Genomic DNA, 20,494 nt, shown 5'->3' with positions numbered 1-20,494 from the left:
AAAAAAGAATGGTTATTATTATTAGTAATGACAGAGACTGTGTGTGGCCTATAAAGGCTAACATATTCACTATGTGACCCCTTAGACAAAGTCTGTCAACCCCTGGCCTAGAACATGGATGACTTCTTACTAGGGCTCAATAAGTGTCTGAATGAAGGAAGGAACCAGTTTAAAACAGCTTTGCTGGGCATGGTGGCTCACGCCTGTAATCCCACCACTTTGGGAGGCGGAGGCAGGCAGATCATGAGGTCAGAAGTTGAAACCCCGTCTCCACTAAGAATACAAAAATTAGCCAGACATGGTAGCACGTGCCTGTAGTCCCAGCTACTTAGGAGGCTGAGGCAGAAGAATTGCTTGAACCCAGGAGGTGGAGGTTGCAGTGAGCCGAGATCACGCCACTGCATTCCAGCCTGGGCAAGGGAGTGAGACTTCCTCTCAAAGCAAACAAACAAACAAACCAACCCCTCTGCTTTAACGACTTCCTATCTCAGGGATTCAAATGCCTTCCTTCACATTTCATTTTGTTTATACAGGTGTCTTTTCTCTAGACTGTGAGAATGGTTTCCACCTGGGGACCTAGAGCACTGCCAGGTACAGATACAGGTATTCATTCAATATTAAGCACCTAGTAGGTGCTTAAATAAATTATAAATTAATTATACATTAAATAAATATTGAATGAATAACTGTACCTGTGTTGGTCATTCAGCATCCAGCACAGGTGTGCAGCAGACATTTGTCAGGTGAATGAACAAAGGATAAATGAAGACTTCTAGAAACCCTTCCTACTCTACACAAGGCTCCAGGCCTCCTTATAAGTTTATAATCTTATAAATTAAAGATGACTCCTTCTCGCCTATGCAGAAAGAGGGCTTCAGTTAAGTGAAGATCCAGTTGTCAGGTTACTCTGTCCAAAAAGCTCAACTTTTGCCACCCAGTTTTAACACCTGATGGTGGCACGGTTGCACCACACACAGTTTTCAGGACTGATGAATGCGCCCGGCATTTCTGCACTAACTCTCCTAACCAGTCTGCCAACGGGATTTGGCAAAACTATGAGCAGTGACAGAATGACAGAACCAAGGAATCATGAGATTTGCTGTGAGTAAGACATAGAGCCAGGAAATGAGGAGGGCAGGGAGCTCTGGGCTGGGACTCTGGGTTAGCTGGAGCAAAGCATGGACTGGCACAGGGCTCAGGGCTGGCACGGGGCTCAGGGCTGGCACTTCCTCCAAGACTTGCTCTGGGGCCAGGTCCAAGACTACCATCTCCTTGCTGTTTTTCCATGGCAGTAGCTTAGACTAGTTCTCTGCCATGAAGTGGTTCAGAGAATGCATGGAGTTGCTGTTTCAGCACCAGTTCTTTCAGAGTAAGTTGGTTCATTTTACTCAGAGCATTCAACTTATTGAAACAGATGAGAAAAGTTCATTCATTTGATCTAGCAGGAGTCTCAAATTAGGCTTCAGGCCATTTACTTGTTAAGTGAAGACACCTACTGGTGGAGGGTGATATTGCGGCCAAGCTCTATAATGCCATAATAATTGCAATGTCTAAATGTTGAGGCAGGCAGCTAAAGCTAAATTCTAGGAGTTGCCAAGTGTGAAATCAAAGGATTCCTAGGCAAGGATATCACTTTTGTGGCCCAGTCAGAAATACGAGAGAAGAGGTAATGAGAAAGGAAAGTCTGACACTGGAAGGGCGATTTTATTATTACGTGTTGTAAAATATTCTTAAGATGTATAGTGCCTAGTCTACCACAGAAGTTTTCTATTTGGGCATATTTTTTCTTCATGATGATATGTCTTGAATTTTTAAAATGATGGGTAAAGTGGGATTTTCCTTCCAAAGATTTCACTATATTGCCAATCTTGCTGAAAGAGTCAGTAAACAAAGAATGCTTTTAAGTAAAGGTTAGACAAATCAGGAAGAAAGATGCTCTTCAAATAATCGGATGATCTCTTGACTTTTGGTAAGAAGATTCATTTTCTGCAGGATGAGCAGAATTTGAGACCATATTAGCCAAAGTCTGTAGGAGCCAGCCAGCCAGTCATGACTGGGAAATGCCAGAGGCAGATAAGCCGTCTCCAAAGCAGAGTTTTGGTACAGAAATCTCAGGAGTTAGTCTGTCAATGTTAGATCCCTTTAAAATTCAATCCAAAAGGCCAATTCTAAAATACAGGAAGTGTTCAAAGGTCAAAAAGATACACGGCTAATCCCAGCTTGGGTTCTTAGCTTGAATGAAGAAAGATGCTATTTTCCACCCAGTTGAATTATAAATAATCCGTCCCCATCATTTCAGGTGAATGATACAACAACAGTCACCACAAATTAGAGCTTCTTCCCCCTTTTCCAGACAAGACCCCTCATCAAGCCTGTTCCGACTGGACATTTGTGTTTGTCACAAACCAGAGCTGTCTCTTTCCTCTTTTCTCTCCCCTCCCACACTCATTCCTTCTAGGGAAAGTCTCTACACACTCAAAACCAGAAACTCTGCCAGCCCAAGAGTGGCGGTTCCTCTTCTCTCTGCTCTTTTCTAAGAAACATATAATTATCCCTGGGGCTCAGGAACTATTTGCAGCTTTAGCAGGATACCACGGCTCTGGCCAGTACCTATTAAACTGGAAAGACGAGCTATAAACAGACCGGTTGGGAAAAGGCTGAAGTTAATTCTGACGCCATTCCTTGAGGCAGAGAGAATGACTGTGAGGCCTGTCAGGTTGACCACAGGGCCCATACTCAGGGGCAGCAAAGGTACGGGGGCTTTTTAATTTGGAATTCCTACTTGATATGGTTTGGATCTGTGTCCCCACCCAAATCTCATGTCAAATTGCAATCTCCAATATTGGAGGTGGGGCCTGGTGGGAGGTGATTGGATCATGGGGGTGGGTCCTTCATGAACGGCTCAGCACCATCCTCTTGGTGCTGTCTCTAGATGGAATTACCAGGAGATGTGGTTGCTTAAAAGTGTGTAGCACCTCCCCTCTCTCTCGGTCCTGCTCCTGCCGTTTAAGAACTGCTCGCTCTCCCTTTGCCTTCTACCATGATGGAGAACTCCCTGAGGCCTCCCAGAAGCTGAGCAGAAGCCTCTATGCTTCCTGTAAAGCCTGCAGAACCATGAGCCAATTAAACCTTTTTTCTTTATAAATCATCCAGTCATAGGTATTTCTTTATAGCAGTGTAAGAATGAACTAATACACCACTGCTGGTCAGGGGCACCAATGTACTTTAAGTAATAGTAGTAGTAGCAGTAAAAACAGCATCAAATGGCGCGGTGGCTCAAGCCTGTAATCCCAGCACTTTGGGAGGCCGAGGCGGGTGGATCACGAGGTCAAGAGATTGAGACCATCCTGGTCAACATGGTGAAACCCCGTCTCTACTAAAAATACAAAAAATCAGCTGGGCATGGTGGCGCGTGCTTGTAATCCCAGCTACTCAGGAGGCTGAGGCAGGAGAATTGCCTGAACCCAGGAGGCCGAGGTTGCGGTGAGCCGAGATTGCGCCATTGCACTCCAGCCTGGGCAACAAGAGCGAAACTCCGTCTCAAAAAAAAAAAAAAAAAAAACAACAAAAAAAAAAAAAAAAAAAAAAAAAAATATATATATATATATATATATATATATTACCAATCATGTGCCAGGCACTGTTCTAGGTACCTTACGGATATGATTATAAATCCTATAATAATCCCCTACGGCAGCCTGCCATGATAAACCCCATTTTGCAGACGAGGCCCATGAGAAGATGCATCCTTTTTCACTTCTAGGATCTCTGCTTGCACCCCTGATCCTCGTCAACCCTCTCAAACCTCCTAGAATCCTAGGAAATTAAACAGTGTTGGATTCTGGAAGTTGTGAAGTCCACATTGGCTCCATGTGAGGTGTGGGCTGGGGCCTTTGCAGATGATCTTGGGTGGCAAGAAGAAGAAGTTGGGCAAGAAGAAGAAGTTGGGCCACTGTTTATATAAATTTATAAACCCCAGTGGAGAGCTCAATCATTCCTCTGTGCGTTCCCAAATTCCACCTTCTTCTCCATGATTGCTTCTGAGAGAAGAGTTGTGAAAGATCCAGGCAATGGAAAGATGATTAGGAAGGAATATAACGTACTTTAGGGAGAATGGCAATAGGGCTGGGAATTGCTTGACACTGCATCTGTCATTGCCCAAAACAGGGGCTGGGTCTGGTGCCGAGGATATCCAATGGATATGGCCCAAATCTGCCACACGTTCCTGCCCCCAGCCTGTGCCTGGCAATCCCCTCAGCCCGGGATGCCCTTCACTCTATGGAAAGTTCCAGCTACTTCTTCATCAAGACCCAGGAGGAAACTGAGGCCCATGAAAGGGTGCATCCTTTTTCACTTCTAGGGCCTCTGCTTGCACCCCTGATCCTCATCAACCTCCTCAAACCTGGAATCCTAGGAAATTAAAGAGCGCTAAATTCTGGAAGTTCTGAAGTTCACATTGGACTTCTTTCCGACCCCTTATGACACCTGCAAAGAATGCTCTCAACTCTCAGCTACCATATTACTCTGTATAAAATGGAACAAAGGCATTTACCTCCCAATATCATAGCTAGGAAGAAGTCTGTCTCCCCATTTCCATGAAGGCATTCCCTGGAAAAGACTCCAAGTCTCAACCACTTGGTAGTTTTTTGGCATATTAGATGAAACAACTTCAAATACTATTTTTGGGAAATGGGATGGGATATCACCCAATCAATCAAACATCCATCCATCCATCCATCCATCCATTCATCCATCCATCAATTCACCCATCCCTCCTTCCCTTCCCTCCCCTCCCTCCCTCCCTCCTACCCACCATCCATCCATCCATCCACATCACTGTATCCCCAGCATGGAACCCAGGACCTGGCACAGAGTAGGTGCTCAGCTCGAGTTTGCTATACACTGAATAAAGAGAAGAAAATAGAGAATATTCTTACCAGATTTCTTTTTCCCAGCGTGCTCCCTGTATAGGAAAGAAAGGGGGTGGGAAAGAGTAATGAGTCAGTACTCGTCATGTGTTAACATGAGTTATTCTGCTAGGATACTGAGATTTTCCACCCCCCACAACATCATCAGTGAATGAATAAAATCCAGGCCAACTAGAGGGATGCTGGCTTCTCCAAAGAGAAAGAATTTCTCTTAATTCTGTCCCTTTGCCTGATAAGTGCTCTGGTGTGCTGGGGACCAGTGTCTCCACTTATTTGTAGACTGGAAGCCCTGGAGAGGAGCTGAAGGGGGATGCACAGTTTGAAAATAGGAATTAGGTCCCCACGCTGCAATGAGCCTGATGCCTACCTCATCAGGCACAGCAGAGGTCCCTGCCCCATTTCTTGGGGTCCCCTAAGCCGTAGACATGGGGCAGAAAGAGCTTGAGACTAAGTGTACAGAGAACACAGTAAAACTGGGCAGAAGTCTGGACAGCAGTGAATACAGTACACCTCCCTAGTAGAGAGAGGGGAGACACTACTATGAGCTAGAATTCACAGGGAATGATGAATAGTGACTCCCTTACATTTGTTGATGATGTCAGAGTTTATAAATGCAACTGTATTGGTCAGGTGCAGTGACTCACGCCTGTAATCCCAGCACTTTGGGAGGCTGAGGTGAGTGAATCACTTGAGGTCAGGAGTTCGAGACCAGCCTAGCCAACATGGAGAAACCCCATCTCTACTACAAATATAAAAATTAGCTGAGTGTGGTGGCATGTGCCTGTAATCCCAGCTACTTGGGAGGCTGAGGCAGGAGAATCGCTTGAACCTGGGAGGCGGAGGTTGCAGTGAGCTGAGATCATGCCATTGCACTCCAGCCTGGAAGACAGAGCGAGACTCTTTCTCAAAAACAAAACAAAACAAACAAAAACTCATCCTTTAAAAGTATACGACTTACTTGTTTTCAGTATATTCACAAGGTTGTCCAACCATCACCACTAATTCCAGATCACTTTCATCACACCAAAAAGAAGCCCTGTACCCATTAGCAGTCACTTCCCATTCTCCCTCCTCCAGCGCTTGGCAACCACAAATCTGCTTACTGTCTCTTATTGCCTATTCTGGACATTTCATATAAATGGAATCATATAGTGTGTGGCCTTTTGTGTCTGGCTTCTTTCATTTGGCGTAATGTCTTTGAGGTTCATCCGTGTTGTAGCATGCATCAGTACTTCACTCCTTTCTGTTGCTAAGTAATATTCCATTGTGTGGATAGACCACAATTTGTTTACCCATTACTAAGTTGCTGGGCATTTGGGTTGTTTCCACTCTTTGGCTATTACGAATAATGCTTCTGTGAACATCTGTGTACAAGATTTTGTATGGACATGTACTTTGATTTCTCTTGGTTATATACTTAAGAGTGGAATTGCTAGGTCTTATGGTAACTCCAGGTTTAACTTTTGAGGAGCTGCCACACAGATGTCCACAGCGACCGCACCATTTTATATTTCTACCAGCACTGTATGAAGGTTCCATCTTCTTCATATCCTTGACAACACTTGTTATCTATCTTCTTTTTTTAATTTTAATTTTTAGATGGAGTTTTGCTCTGTTGCCCAGGCTGGAGTGCAGTGGCATGATTTCAGCTCACTGCAACCTCCACCTCCTGGGCTCAAATGATTCTCCTGCCTCAGCCTCCCATGTAGCTGAGATTACAGGCGCCCACCACATCTGGCTAATTTTTGTATTTGTAGTAGAAATGGGGTTTCACCATGTTGGCTAGGCAGGTCTCGAACTCCTGACTTCAAGTGATCTACCTGCTTTGGCCTCCCAAAGTGCTAGGAATACAGGTATGAGCCAGCACGCCCAGCCTATCTACCTTCTTGATTACAGCCATTCTAGTGGATGTGAATTAGATCTAGTGATATTTCATTGCAGCTTGGATTTGCATTTCCTGATGGATAATGATGCAAGTATTATCTCATATACTTATTGGCTATTTGTGCATTTTCTTTGGAGAAGTGTCTATTCATTGTCTGGGTTTTTAACCACCAAGTAATAACGGTTCGGAGCAACCTGGGGGAGAGCAGGGAGGGAGCTAAGCCAAGCCCAAGACCAGGGGCTGCACTCCTCCGGTATGTCTGGAGGCGCAGCAGAGTCTGGCCAGGTTGGGCTGGGGCGGTGGTGATGTCCTCCCTCCAGGCATTACATCCCTGAGATTGACCTTCACAGCGCCTGTAAGGAGAGGGTGAGGGTCGGAGTGTATGTCCTAGCCCACCTTCACTGGCACTCACTGGGTTCTGGTCAGAAAGCTACATCTGGGCTGACTCACTGCATCCTCATGCATCCCTCTGAAGATTACTCTATTTTGCAGATGGAGATGCTGAGGCCCAGAGAGGTGAGGTACGAGGCCCAAGACTGGAAGCCAGGAAGCCTGGCTGGAGCCCACTCTCCTGACCACCACCTGGACCGCCTAGTGACTGAAGTTCCCCTCTGGGCTGCTGTTCCAAGATGCACTAACCAAGGTTCCTCCAGGCTGCTTCCACAGAAAGCACCAGCTGCCGGAGTCGCCGTCCAGGCCCGCGAGCTGAGCCGTGGTCTGGGCTTAAGTACTGGGCTCTTACTGGGCCACGCACCCCTGCTTCTATTGCCCCGGGCAGAGCAGGGAAATGGCGACGGCAGGAGACTCTAGCGTTTAGGCAGCTGCAGCATGCGTTCACTCAAGCAGGTGCGTCATATTCTTGGTGTGACCCACTTGGGGTGTTCCCAAGTTTTCCTATTCATGGCAGCCAAAACCCTACTCCAACAGCACCAACTGGCTAGGAAAGACCCCCAAAGTCCATCTCAAGCCCTAACATGGGATGAGCTTCAGGATCCTGACCAACAGAACAACCCCACTGAGTATAACCCTCAAGTTCACTATCCCTAAACCAACAACCAGGGCCCAGCTGAGACTGCCTGCTGTGGCTCCAGAACCATCTCTTGGGCCCTTGGCAACCTCCCCACCTTCCTTCCTTTTCAAATCCTGGCTTAAAGACAGGAAGGCATCACTAGGTAAGCACCTGCCCTGTGCCAGACACTGTCCTTTATGGGCAGGATCTTGCTTAGTGCTCACAACAAAGCTGTGAGCCAGGGTAGTGGCACCCACTTTACTGATAAGGAAATAAGCTCAGAGAAGTCAAGTCATTTGTGCGAGGTCACACAGCTGGGAAGGGACAAGGAGATTTCAACCTTCCCTTTCTTTCCAGGAAGGCTCTCAGAACCAGATACATATACTCCAGCATGGTGCTTGCTAGCTTAGTTCAGCTGTTTCTTGGCGCTTTCTTTGGTACAGTCTAGGCTGTGTTTTGTATTTTTAGTGGATGTTCTATTTGTGTATGCATGGGTGCCTATGTACCCACATGTTCACACTGCCTTTCCCACCACTGTGGAAGTCAGCAGGCCCTCCTTATCTGCTGATGAATGAAGAACAAAGCCAGTGGCCTTGACTGGATGCAGCATGGGCTGAGAAATCCTGTCCTGCACTATTTCTACAAGCCCCAGCCAGCAAGCTAGCAGGGCTGCCTCTGCCACCAAAGAGAGGAAGCCAAGGGTGCAACAAGGCCACCATGCAGCCTCCGGGACTTCCCACCTCCTCTTAAGGACGGGCTCCCACGCCGTGTCCCGGAGTGTCCTTCCTTCTTGAAGATGACCAGACTCCTCCCAAGCACAGCAGCTGCCCCTGGCCTGGCCCTCTCCCCTCTATGTGTCTAAGTTGGTCTGATGCCTGCTCAGAGACTGGGGCCACTGCAACCACCTTCGCCAGGCAGAGGCCAAAGCCATCCTGGCACTAATATTCGGAAGGGCTACCAGGGCTGGGCTGCTTCGCTTCAGGTCCATGTACAAGATTCTGCACAAATGAGGACCTCCTGAAACTGCAGGTGCTCTTTCAGGAAGAGGGAAGAAAGCTTTTGCTGGAATCTCTAAGTGGTCCATGATGCTCCCCAAAGTTAAAGTCTCTGGGACACTGAGATAAGGGAGAAGAAAATCTGGCTATCATTGAATCCAGGGGGCCACGGAATGCAGACCAGCGTCAACACTACTCTCACGGCTGCTGTCTTCTCCTTTCCCTGACCTTGGGCAGTCAGGTCTGTAGAGCACATCCCAAGTGCTTTCCTCTACATCTCATTTGATTCCCCAAGCAGTGCTGTGAGGGAGGTGTCATCAGGCCCATCTTACATAGGAGGAGACTGAGGCAAGGGGTGGAAAGACCTGCCCAAGCTCACCCAGTGTGAAAGCGGCTCCTATAAACTGAGTTCATATGTGGAAACCCTAAGCCCCAGTGTGATGGTGCTTGGAGATGGAGCCTTGGTGGGTTATAAAGATGGAGCCCCAGGATGGGATTAACGCCTTTATGAGAAGAGACATGAAGGGTAAGAGGATCACTTGAGCCCAGGAGTGTCAGACCAGCCTGGGCAACACAGCCAGACCCTGTCTCTACAAAAAATTAAAAAAAAAAAAAAAAAAAAAAAAAAAAAAAAGAGGAGACATAAGGGAGCTGGCTTTCTCTCTCTCTCTTTTTATGTCTATCATGTGGGGACACATCTGCAAACCAGGAAGTGGCCTTCACCAGGCACTGAAATAGCTGGCACCTTGATCCTGGACTGATCCAACCTCCAGAAAGTGAGAAATACATTTTTGTTGCTTAAGCCACCCAGTCTGTGGTATTTTTGTCATAGCAGGTGGAACAAACTAAGACAGTAGTCAGGCAATTCTTCCTGCTCAGGGTATATCAGGCTGGGCATCTTGATCAACTCTTAAGAGACAGTGCTGGAATAAAGACAGCAACGTCTGGGCATTCCAAGAGGGGCAGTACTATGAGCTGCCACCTCCTGAGCAGCTGGCGTAGTCTTAGAATTTTTCCCTGTGGCAGTCACTCATTCCTCGCCATCATCCTAAAAAGTACAGCTACTCCCATTTCACATGGAGCAAGTGTGGAAGCCCAGAAGCAAAGTGAGGGAGGCCCACACCACACAGCCCAGGAGTGGTGGAGGCGGGATTTGAACCTGGGTGTACTAGATTCCAAACTCAAGTTCTTTTCTATTAAGTAAGCCTCTTGTGTGGGACTGAGCTTAGGTTCAGACTCAGACTGACACAGGGAAAATTCATCTTCACCTCTTCTAAACTGTGCCTCTCTTTCATTATTATTTTGTTAAAAGTCTCTTTTATCATTCTGAACCTCAGCTGCCTCATCCGTAAGCGAGGAATGACAGGTTTTCTGTTTTTGTTTTTGAGACAGAGTCTCCTCTGTTGCCCAGGCTGGAGTGCAGTGGTGGGGATCACTGCTCACTGCAACCTCGACCTCCTTGGCTGGGCAATTCTCCCATCTCAGCCTCCTGAGTAGCTGGGACTAGGCACCACACCAGCATGCCTGGCTAATTTTTTTTTGATTTTTAGTAGAGACAGGGTCTCACTATGCAGCTCATGCTGGTCTTAACTCCTGTGCTCAAGCAATCCTCCAGGCTCAGCCTCCCAAAGTGCTAGGATTACAGGCATGAGGGAATGGTGGTTTTTATCTGGCAGTTTTGTGAGAAAATGAAGTGGAAAGGGAACACAATGAGCTCTGTATCCTTTGATTCACCTTGTGCAGAAATTATAATTGAAGGCAGAGGCTATAAGCCTGAATGGCAGTTCACTCCTGCAAGCCCGGGAGGACTACAGACAAAGGTGGTCTGAGAATATTTCCCCATATTTCCTGATGGCAATACAAGTTGGAAAATGCTCACCAGATACCAATGCCAAAGACACTAAGAACAAAAACATTAGCCAGCATGAGCTTAACATCCCAGATTATCAGATTTATATTCTGTATCTTTATGATTATTTTTAAATTTATGAAACCGTGTCTTGGCTCCTGTGTTGGCAAGACATTCCCTTGTGATGTGTGATTCAAAGGGTTACTGTTGCCTCTTACAGAATGTCTCCCTTGACTCCAAAACCATGCGCTTCTGTGCACTCACTATGAGAAGCTGTATTTACTCGCTCCGTGCTCATCACAGGAGACGGTGCATACTGGAATATATTTTTGCAGGAACTTGGGTCTGCTCAGCTGTGTGCTAGCAAACCATCCATCCTGAGTGCACTCGGAGATCTGTGGCCTGTGAACTTCATTTGGAGGTCACGGTGTGTATGTATAAACTATAAATGGCCTGACTTCACTTGTTAAAACACTTTGATGCTTTCCCCTCACGAGTCTATTTTAAAAATTGTTGTGACTCCAGCAGATCATTTCCAAAAGGCAGCACGTGTCTTTCTCTCTTGAGACATGTACGGTGCTCAGCACACCTCCCGCCACACTGGCTGTTTGGGGCATCCAGCGAGCACAGGGCTAAGAGTGGCTGTGCCTACTTCTGGAACAGAGCCTGGCTGGCACTTTTTGGCCCTTCTCGAATGAGCCTAGACGGACCCCAAACTCTGCCCACTCTTGCTCCTGTGACCCCAGGACACTCCCAGCACTGTGGGCAGGTCTCTTTTCCCCACTGCTATTTCTCCATTAGCCAGATCCCTTCCTGCTTTCCCCAAAGCACCATGCGTATGTCAGTGTTTCGGGCCAGCCAGGGTGTCGGTGTGTAAGAGCAGGTAGGCAGGCGGTGCTTGGGTTTTATGTGGTGTGCACTATGGCATCTGGGCACGTGGCCTGTCCACCGTAGGGAGAAGCGACAGGGAGGCAGGGCTGTGGTGGACAGCTTTGGAGCCTGGCTGAGCAGGATGAAATCCTGGCCCTGTCACTTGCTGGCAATGGGATCGTCTTCGGTTTGGTTTGCACCTGCATTCACACCCCCGGCAGTTCCTGAGCACACCCACCTCTGTGGACAGAAGCTAGATGAATCTACGGCTCAGCCCCTGCCTCTCAGGCTCAGTCTGCCCAGTTCTGACACAACTTGATAAGTGCTGTGGGCAGGTGCAGAGTATTATGGGATGACAGGAGTGGCACTCAGCCAGTTTCCTTCATCCATCAAACGGGACACTTACTATCCACTTACAGTAACTCTGAAGGCTACGTGAAGTGTGGTCTAACAGGGGCTCTGCTGATGAAACCTACTTTGGGCTGCACTTTGCGTTACTTGGGGGTGGCTGGACTGGCAGGAGGGAGGGCTGTGGGGCTCCATCTGGGGAAACACACAAATGAACTTACTCTTTGGGGGGATTCAGGTCTTCAGGTCTTGTCTCAAAGAACTGCAGCACCTCATCACACTGAGAGATGTAGGGGGGCAGCTGGATGAGGGCCTGGAGAAGAGAGAGGCAGGTGAGTGCAAAGGAGGAGAGAGGCCGGGCGTGGTGGTGCACAACTGTAATCCCAGCTATTTGGGAGGCTGAGGCAAGAGAATTGTATGAATCTCAGAGGCGGAGGTTATAGCGAGCGTAGATTGTGCCACTGCACTCCAGCCTAGGTGACAGAGGAAGACTCTGTCTCCAACAGATACACACACACACACACACACACACACACACACACATACACACACACACACACGTATGCACACACACCAAAACCAAAAAGCAACGGAAGGAGGGGGTGTTAGGAATGCCATACGCCAGTGCTCTCAAACCCAGGAAGGCACCAGAATCACTTGGAGGGCTTGTTAAAACACAGACTGTGGAGCCCCACTCGAGTTTCTGATGGAGTAGTTCTGTGGAGGGGCCTGAGAATGTGCATTTCTAAAAAAGTTCCCTGGTGATACTGCTGGTTTGGGGAACAACACACACACACACACACACACACACACACACACACACACGTCACAGTATGTTTGTTCAAGTAATATGTTCACATTTAGGCAAAATCAGACCATACTGTACATGCTATTTTGTAAACTGATGCTTTCACTTAGGTATAAATTGTCAACTTCATGACATTTCATTATTCTTATTTATTTATTTTGAGACACGATCTTGCTCTGTCACCCAAGCTGGAATGCAGTGGCGCAATCTCAACTCACCACAGCCTCTGCTTCCCAGGTTCAAGCAATTCTTGTGCCTCAGCCTACCAAGTAGCTGGGATTACAGGCATGTGCTACTATGCCCAGCTGATTTTTTTTTGTATTTTTAGAGAGACGGGGTTTCGTCATGTTGACCAGGCTGGTCTCGAACTCCCAGCCTCAAGTGATCAACCCATTTCAGCCTCCCAAAGTGCCGGGATTACAGGTACCTGGAACATTTCATTATTCTTCTATAACATCATCTATACTGGATATTGGATGTCTATCTATAGCTGTATCATGCTTTATTCAACTAGTTGTCTACTAGTGAATCTTTAGGTTATTTCCAACATGCTCACATATATGTCTTAACTTATGAATCTGAAGCATTAAAGTGAAGGAACTGTTTTATGATTTGGAGAGAGGTTCAAAGTCTCCAAGTTAATGAGGGGTTGAAATAGATCTTCCATTAGCCAAAGTCCACATTAATCTGCCCCAGTGACTCACTGGCTATATCACAGAGCCTCAAGTGTGTCTGGCAATACGTTGGACAGAGGGTAGGTGGAGGGCACAAAGTAGCCCTCCACAAAGCTGGTTTATCTACTAGCAGGTATTCATTCAATGATTCAATGAGCATTTTCTTTTTTTTGAAACGGAGTCTTGCTCTGTTGCCCAGGCTGGAGTGTAGTGGTGCGATCTCGGCTCACCACAACCTCTGCCTCCCGGGTTCAAGCAATTCTCCTGCCTCAGCCTCCCGAGTAGTTGGGATTATAGGCATGCACCACCACGCCCAGCTAATTTTGTATTTTTAGTAGAGACAGGGCTTCTCCACGTTGGTCAGTCTAGTCTTGAACCCAACCTCAGGAGATCTGCCTGCCTCGGCCTCCCATCGTGCTGGGATTACAGGCGTGAGCCACCATGCCCAGCCTTCATGAGCATTTTCTTTGTGCACTGTACTAGTTTCTGTGCCAAATACAAGAGAACTGCAGAGTACGCTCTGCTTATTAAGGGATCTGAAACTCAGACCTGGTCATCATGAACAAACAGCTCAGTTTAACAAATATTTACAGCCGGGCGCGGTGGCTCAAGCCTGTAATCCCAGCACTTTGGGAGGCTGAGGCGGGTGGATCACGAGGTCAAGAGATCAAGACCATCCTGGTCAACATGGTGAAACCCCGTCTCTACTAAAAATACAAAACATTAGCTGGGCATGGTGGCGCGTGCCTGTAATCCCAGCTACTCAGGAGGCTGAGGCAGGAGAATTGCCTGAACCCGGGAGGCGGAGGTTGCGGTGAGCCGAGATCGCGCCATTGCACTCCAGCCTGGGTAACAAGAGTGAAACTCCGTCTCAAAAACAAAAAAAAAAAAACAAAAAAACCCCCAAATATTTACTTAAGCCTCGTTTGGCCCGGGTCCTGGACCAGGGTAATGAGGATGCAAATGTGAGGGTGGTTCAGGTGGTTCGCGCATACATTCTGTTGCAAACACCTGTGCAGAGAGCACACGTGCATATGTATGAATTGCACAGGTGATTCCGTCAGCCAAGCCACCCTGGCAGTGCATGCTCTGCATGAGGCTGGACTCTTCTCTCCTAGACAGCCTCAGTTTCCTGGTGCCTCTCCTGTGCCTTCTCACCATGCTGAGCCTGAGTTAGCAGTCTGGGCTAGATGAGAATGTGTCTTGCATTTTCTATATAACCAGCCCTTAATAGCTCACCACCCAGCTCCCGAAGTGATATGCCAACGCTGCAGCAGTGCTGGGCTCTCATGGACCAACGGAGAGATGAACGGAGTCTCCAGTGTGGTGCTTTTCACTGGGCTTCGGGGATATTTTGTCCCTACATGATTATTTCTCCCATTAAAAAAATTAAATTGTGGTAAGTACACACAGTAAAGTTTACCATCTTAACCATTTTCAAGTGTGCTGTTACAGTGCGTTAAGTATTTAATACATTCACACTGCTGTGCTACCAGCACCGCCATCCATCCACAGAAGTCTTTTCTTCTTGCAAAACTGAAACTCTGTACCCGTTAAATAACAACTACTCTTCCACCCTCCCCCTGGGAACCACGATTCTACCTTCTATCTCTAGGGATTGATGATTTCAGGTAGCTTATGTAAGTGGAATCATACAGTGTTTATCTTTTTGTGTCTGGCTGATGTCATTCAGCATGCTCATCCATGCAAGGTCCATGCTTGTGGCAGGTGTCAACACCTCCTGCCTTTTAAAGGCTGAGTAATATTCCATTGTATGGATACACCACCTTTTGCTTATCATTCACCTGTCGATGGACACTTGGGTTGCCAATCCTACATGACTTTGAGTCAGGTTCTAACTTTAAGCCAGCTCCCCCGAGGTGCGATCTGCTCCAGACTCAAAATGGAAAAACACATCTTGAGGGATGTGGATGGCTTAATAGGGCACCTTCCCTGGTCACTGTCCACCCTTCCATCCTTCTGAAGGGTGACTAATGGGCTCACCGATTTTTAACATTAACCTTTAAGTAGCTCCTGCTCTGCAGCAAATCCTTAAGGACGGACTGTTTCCAGAGCTGAAGCAGGAAGTCCCAGAGACAGGACAGGCCTTCCCACCCCCACCTCCTGTTTCTGGTCCCCCTTCATTTTCTGGTTAGAGCAGTGAGTGGTCATTCTCCTGGCCAGGATGAGCTGCTGTCTGCTCCCCGCTCCCCAAGGGCCTCTTTTTCCTCTGAAATCCTGCAGCCCTTGCAGTTGGAGCCACATCATGAAGGAGCTGATTACATGCTGGACTGTGGTGTGTCCTGGCTGCTCTGTGTGCACATATCTTGTGGCTCCCCCAAGGCTGCAATAACAGCACTCTCCGACCTTGGCGCAGCACTGGGTGGCTCCTGAAATGTGTTCATCTGTGTCACTTTATGTAACCCTGGGAAGGCTGGCCCATTTAAGAAATGGGGAAACGGAGGCTCTGGTGAGGTGGCTTGGACTTGAGAGTTCGGGAAAGGCCGACTGCAAACCTGTACCTTAAATCCACAAAAGGCGGCAGGGTGGCAGCTCTTCCTCCTCCACCTTCCCTATGTGCCTAGGCAGTGCTGGGGAGACCCTAAATAACATGAGGGGACAGCCTGGAGCTGGCCATGTGTCTCTGTTAGAGGACAGCTGGGTGGGTGTGGGGCACCACACCTGGAGGTGGTCACTGTCTGCCTGGAGGGGGCCTCCCAGGATGGGCAGAGGCCCCAAATGGACCAGGAGTGGAAGGGACAATGATGCCCATGGAAACCTCCCGATGATGCCAAGTTCTCTTCTGGTTTTGAGCTATTCCAGGAAGTAAAAGCCAAACCAAACCCCCAAACCATAAAAGAAGTCAAGTTAGTAATAAAAGGCAGGGCTGAATGCTTTGATGTTGGCCCGTTTCATTTGGGATGGGCTTGGCTACCCGTGAAAAGTGACCCGTGGCCGAGAAAGCATTCTGCTTCTGCTTCCAGGACTGTCCTAGGTTCCGTCAGTAGTGACAAAGAACCACAGCTCCAGCAAACTCAGTCCTGTTCTGGAAGGAATTCCGGAGCTTTGGACAGATGTGGCTGATGCAGGCATGAGAGAGGAGAGCAAGTCCTGCTTGCAGAGGGTAACAATAAAGGTCAGAGAGAAACAGCTCCTGATTCCAGCTTCGTCACTTCCTGGCTGTGAGATTCTGGCCAAGTCCCACTGCCTCTCTGAGCCCCAGTCCGCGCGTCTGTAAAGTGGAGCTAAAGAATACCCATCTTGGAGGGCTGTGCTATAGAATGAGGCAGTGGCTGAACGGTTTCCATCATACACTAGCTGCTTGACAGACACTAGTTAACCCTGTTGGCTCTCTATACTGCCCCAGGTACAAGAATATAGTGGTTTCCAAAGATAATTTCAGAGGCAGCCAGATGACTATGTTAAGTGACAGTGCCTTGGTTAGAGGGAAGGTTCAGGTTTTTTCAGTTCTCTTTCGACCGGCTTTATTTATTTATTTATTTATTTAAAGACGGGGTTTCACCATGTTGGTCAGGCTGGTCTTGAACTCCCGACCTCAGGTGATCCGCCCGCCTTGGCCTCCAAAGTGCTTGGATTACAGGCGTGAGCCACCATGCCTGGCCGACCCTCTTTAATTTAAACAAGAATGCCCCAGAGAAGTAACACTTGTCTAACTTGCTTCCCGAGAGCAGGACGGGTTCTGCAGAGCCTCTGGTAGGCAGGCAACAGCAGCTAGCTAGATTTAAAAACATTCTCTGTTGTTGTTTCACTGCTTTTATATTTACTTTTATGGCGGGCACGTGATATCCATTTTTGTTTTGTTTTGTTCTGTTTGTTTTTGAGACGGTGTGGCTCTGTCGCTCAGGCTGCGGTGCAGGGTGGGATCTCAGCTCACTGCAGCCTCCACCTCCTGGGCTTGAGATCTTCCCACCTCATCCTCCTGAGTAGCTGGGATCACAGGTGTGCATCACTATGCTTGGCTAATTTTTGTATTTTTAGTAGAAATGGGGTTTCGCCCTGTTCCCAGGCTGGTCTCAAACTCCTGGGCTCAAGTGATCCGCTTGCCTCGGCCTTCCAAAGAGTTGGGATTACAGGCATGAGCCATTGTGCCCAGCTGATACCAGTTTTATGTTATGGTTGGGATATAAAGTTTCCTCTAAGATATATGTTTTCAGAAGTTCAAAAAGTGAGGAAGCCCTCTTAGCACAGTAGGCAGCACATCAGTCTCATAATCTGAAGAAGTTCAAAAAGTGAGTTGAAGAAAAGTATTGATAATAATACAGGTGGGTAGTGTATGACAGAACTCCAGAAGGGAAGTCTCAAGTGACTGGAGCCTGGTAAATATTGCTGTTATGTTGCCCATAGTTTAAAATACTACAGCAGGGGGACACACACTCACATGTGTGTATGTTTGTGTGTGTGTTAGATTTAAGCTACACTGTATGAAGGTTAGTTAATACCTGAAGTCCCCTCATTGGGAATGAAGGCTGGTATAAGTGAAAGACTCTAATTAGAAGTCCTTATTTCAGAAAAGGCTGCTTCAGGGCTCTAGCTGTCTTCATAGTGGATCAAGGAAGTTAGGCCCTTATTCATTAGCCTAACTGTTGTTAGAAAGAATTTTTTTTTTCTACTGGTGAAATGATCCTAGAAATATTCTCAGACACTCTGGCCCTTGCATGAACAGAACCTGGTGAGCCCAGTACTGTATCTCCTTCAGAACGGGGACCTGGGTCTAGGATTTGGGGTTCAGAGTCTTCTTGAGGATTTTATTGTCAGACCACGGTTAGGATGAGCTGATCCTGCCTCTAGAACGTGGCTACATCTGCCTCGAGGAATCATTCATGCAAAGAGGTATCAGACAGACAGCTGGTATTTCAAGGAGCTTCCAGAAAAATTTGAGTAACGATTTATGAGGCAGCTTGATAATAAATGCTTGTATGCATGGCAGGATTCAGCTGACTCATATTTTCATTGTGTCTTTCTCGATGAACAGAAGTTCTTATATTTAATGTATTCAAATAAATCAATCTTTTTGTGCCTGGTATGCTTTTTGCATCTTTAGAAATCTTATACCTAGAGATTATAAATATATTTTCCTATGTTATCTCCTAAAACCTTTTGTAACATTGCCTCTTACATTTATGTCTTTAATTTTCTTGGAAATGATTTCATGTGTGGTGTGAGGCAGGGGTTAGTTATCTTTTTTGTTTTTTCTTCCCATGTGGATACCCATTTGTTGAGGAATGATCTGCAAGGCTGCCTTTGTCAGTATCACGGTGTCTATCCAAATACACACAGACCTGTTTCTGGGTTTTCTATTTGTTTCAAGGGTTTGTCTATCCCTTGTGCTAATACTGTACTATGTTAATTACTGTAACTTTACAATAGGTCTGGTAAAGCAGAAAGTTTCTTCCATTGCAAAATACACCCGGTAGCTAGCTTTGCGATATCATCTATAGCCCTCATCTATCTCTATCTGTTAGAGACCTTCAATTTCTACTAAAATAAAGCTAGTTGTGATAGATCAAATTGGCTTAAGTCGGTTCACAACGTCAGTGACAGATACCCAAATGTCATGTAACAGCCTATGTAGTCTATAAAAGAAAGGGATCGTTTCATCTCTCTCCAGGAGGGCAGTTGCTTTGAAGCTGAGCCCAGGGAATCTGGCCAACCAAAACTCCAAATATCCGCTCCATTTCTTACGTTTCATTACTAGTGGGGGTGGTAACTTCCACGTGGCTCATTTAACATAAGCAGTTTCGTCCCTGTGGTTAGTCCAGGTGAATTCATTATCTCTGTACCATTCCAAGCATCAGGCAGATGCAGACGGCTGCTGCTATCCTGTACTACTCCCGGATTTTAAATTTCCTTTTCAAAATCAAAAGTCTAGGAGTTGGTGAAGCCCTGGGTGCAAGGAAAGTCTGACCCTGGAGAGAGGTCAGGTGGGCTAGGGTAGAGGTAAAACAGGCTGATTTGGGCTGAGGGCCAACAGATTCTGGGGAAGGTATGAATTGGAACTTCCCGGCTGGGCAAGGTGACTCTTTTTTTTTTTTGAGATGGAGTCTCACTCTGTTATCCAGGCTGGAGTGCAGTGCCACATCTTGGCTCACTGCAATCTCCAACTCCTGGACTCAAGCTGTCCTTCCGTCTCAGCTTCCCAAGTACCTGGGATTATAAGCATGTGCCACTGTGCCCAACTAACTTTTGTATTTTTAGTAGAGACGAGGTTTCACCATGTTGGCCAGGCTGGTCTTGAACTCCTGACCTCAAGTGATCTGTCTGCCTCGGCCTCCCAAAGAGCTGGAATTATAGGTGTGAGTCACTGTGCCTGGCCATTTTGTTAATGTGGTACCTTTTGAGATATAGAAGTCTATAAGGCCATTTAATTAAGTTCAGTTTTTATCAGTTTTTTTTTTTAAAGGCTCACACTTTTGGGGTCATAGCTAAAAACTGCCCAACTCAAGGTTGTGATAACTTTCTTCTATGTTTTCTTCTAGAAGTTTTACAGTTTTAACTCTTATATTTAGGGTTATGATTCACTTTGAGTTGATTTTCATGCATGGTATAACTGTCTAACTTCATTTTTTTTGTGTATAGCTGTTGTGGGCTATATTGTTTTGCTCCCCATCCCCATTCATATATTAAAGTCCTAACCCCTAATCCCCCAGAATGTGAATATATTTGGAGACAGGCTCTTTAAAGAGGTAATTTAAAGTAAAATGAAGTCATTAGGGATGTGCCTTAATCCAATATAACTGTGTCTTTATAGGAAGAGGAGATCAGGACATAGATAGGTAGAGAATAGACCTTGTAAAGACACAGGGAGAAGAGCCATCTCATCTATAAACCAAGAAGAGAGGCTGCCTAGACTTCCAGCCTCCAGAACTATGAGAAAATAAATGATGTGGTAAGCCACGCAGTCTGTGGTATTTTGCTATGCAGCTCCAGGAAACTAATGCAACAGCTGACTGTCCCAACTGTTTGTTAAAACACTATCCTTTTCGGCCCGGCATAGTGGCTCATGCCTGTAATCCCAGCACTTTGGGAGGCCGAGGTGGGTGGATCATTTGAGGTCAGAAGTTCGAGACCAACCTGGGCAACATATAGGGAAACCTGTCTCTACTAAAA

At 46.8% G+C, this 20,494-nt stretch overlaps 1 protein-coding gene across 2 annotated transcripts in view; it reads right to left on the bottom strand.

The window, feature by feature from the left end:
• SH3PXD2B (SH3 and PX domains 2B) overlaps positions 1-20,494 on the bottom strand; it is a 115,261-nt gene that overhangs the window by 32,726 nt on the left and 62,041 nt on the right. For both annotated transcript variants that reach the window (XM_037745422.1, XM_017547670.2), the window contains exons 5-6: positions 12,106-12,197; positions 4,938-4,963 (exon numbers count right to left, since the gene is read on the bottom strand). In XM_037745422.1, coding sequence (XP_037601350.1) covers positions 4,938-4,963; positions 12,106-12,197 — 118 coding nt within the window. The remainder of the gene's footprint in view (positions 1-4,937; positions 4,964-12,105; positions 12,198-20,494) is intronic.

This window comes from Cebus imitator, unplaced genomic scaffold (assembly GCF_001604975.1).
Source record: "Cebus imitator isolate Cc_AM_T3 unplaced genomic scaffold, Cebus_imitator-1.0 Scaffold200, whole genome shotgun sequence".
Classification (NCBI taxonomy): domain Eukaryota; kingdom Metazoa; phylum Chordata; class Mammalia; order Primates; family Cebidae; genus Cebus; species Cebus imitator.
The sequence above is the reverse complement of the archived record's forward strand: the minus strand, read 5'-3'. Positions and strand labels throughout refer to the sequence as shown.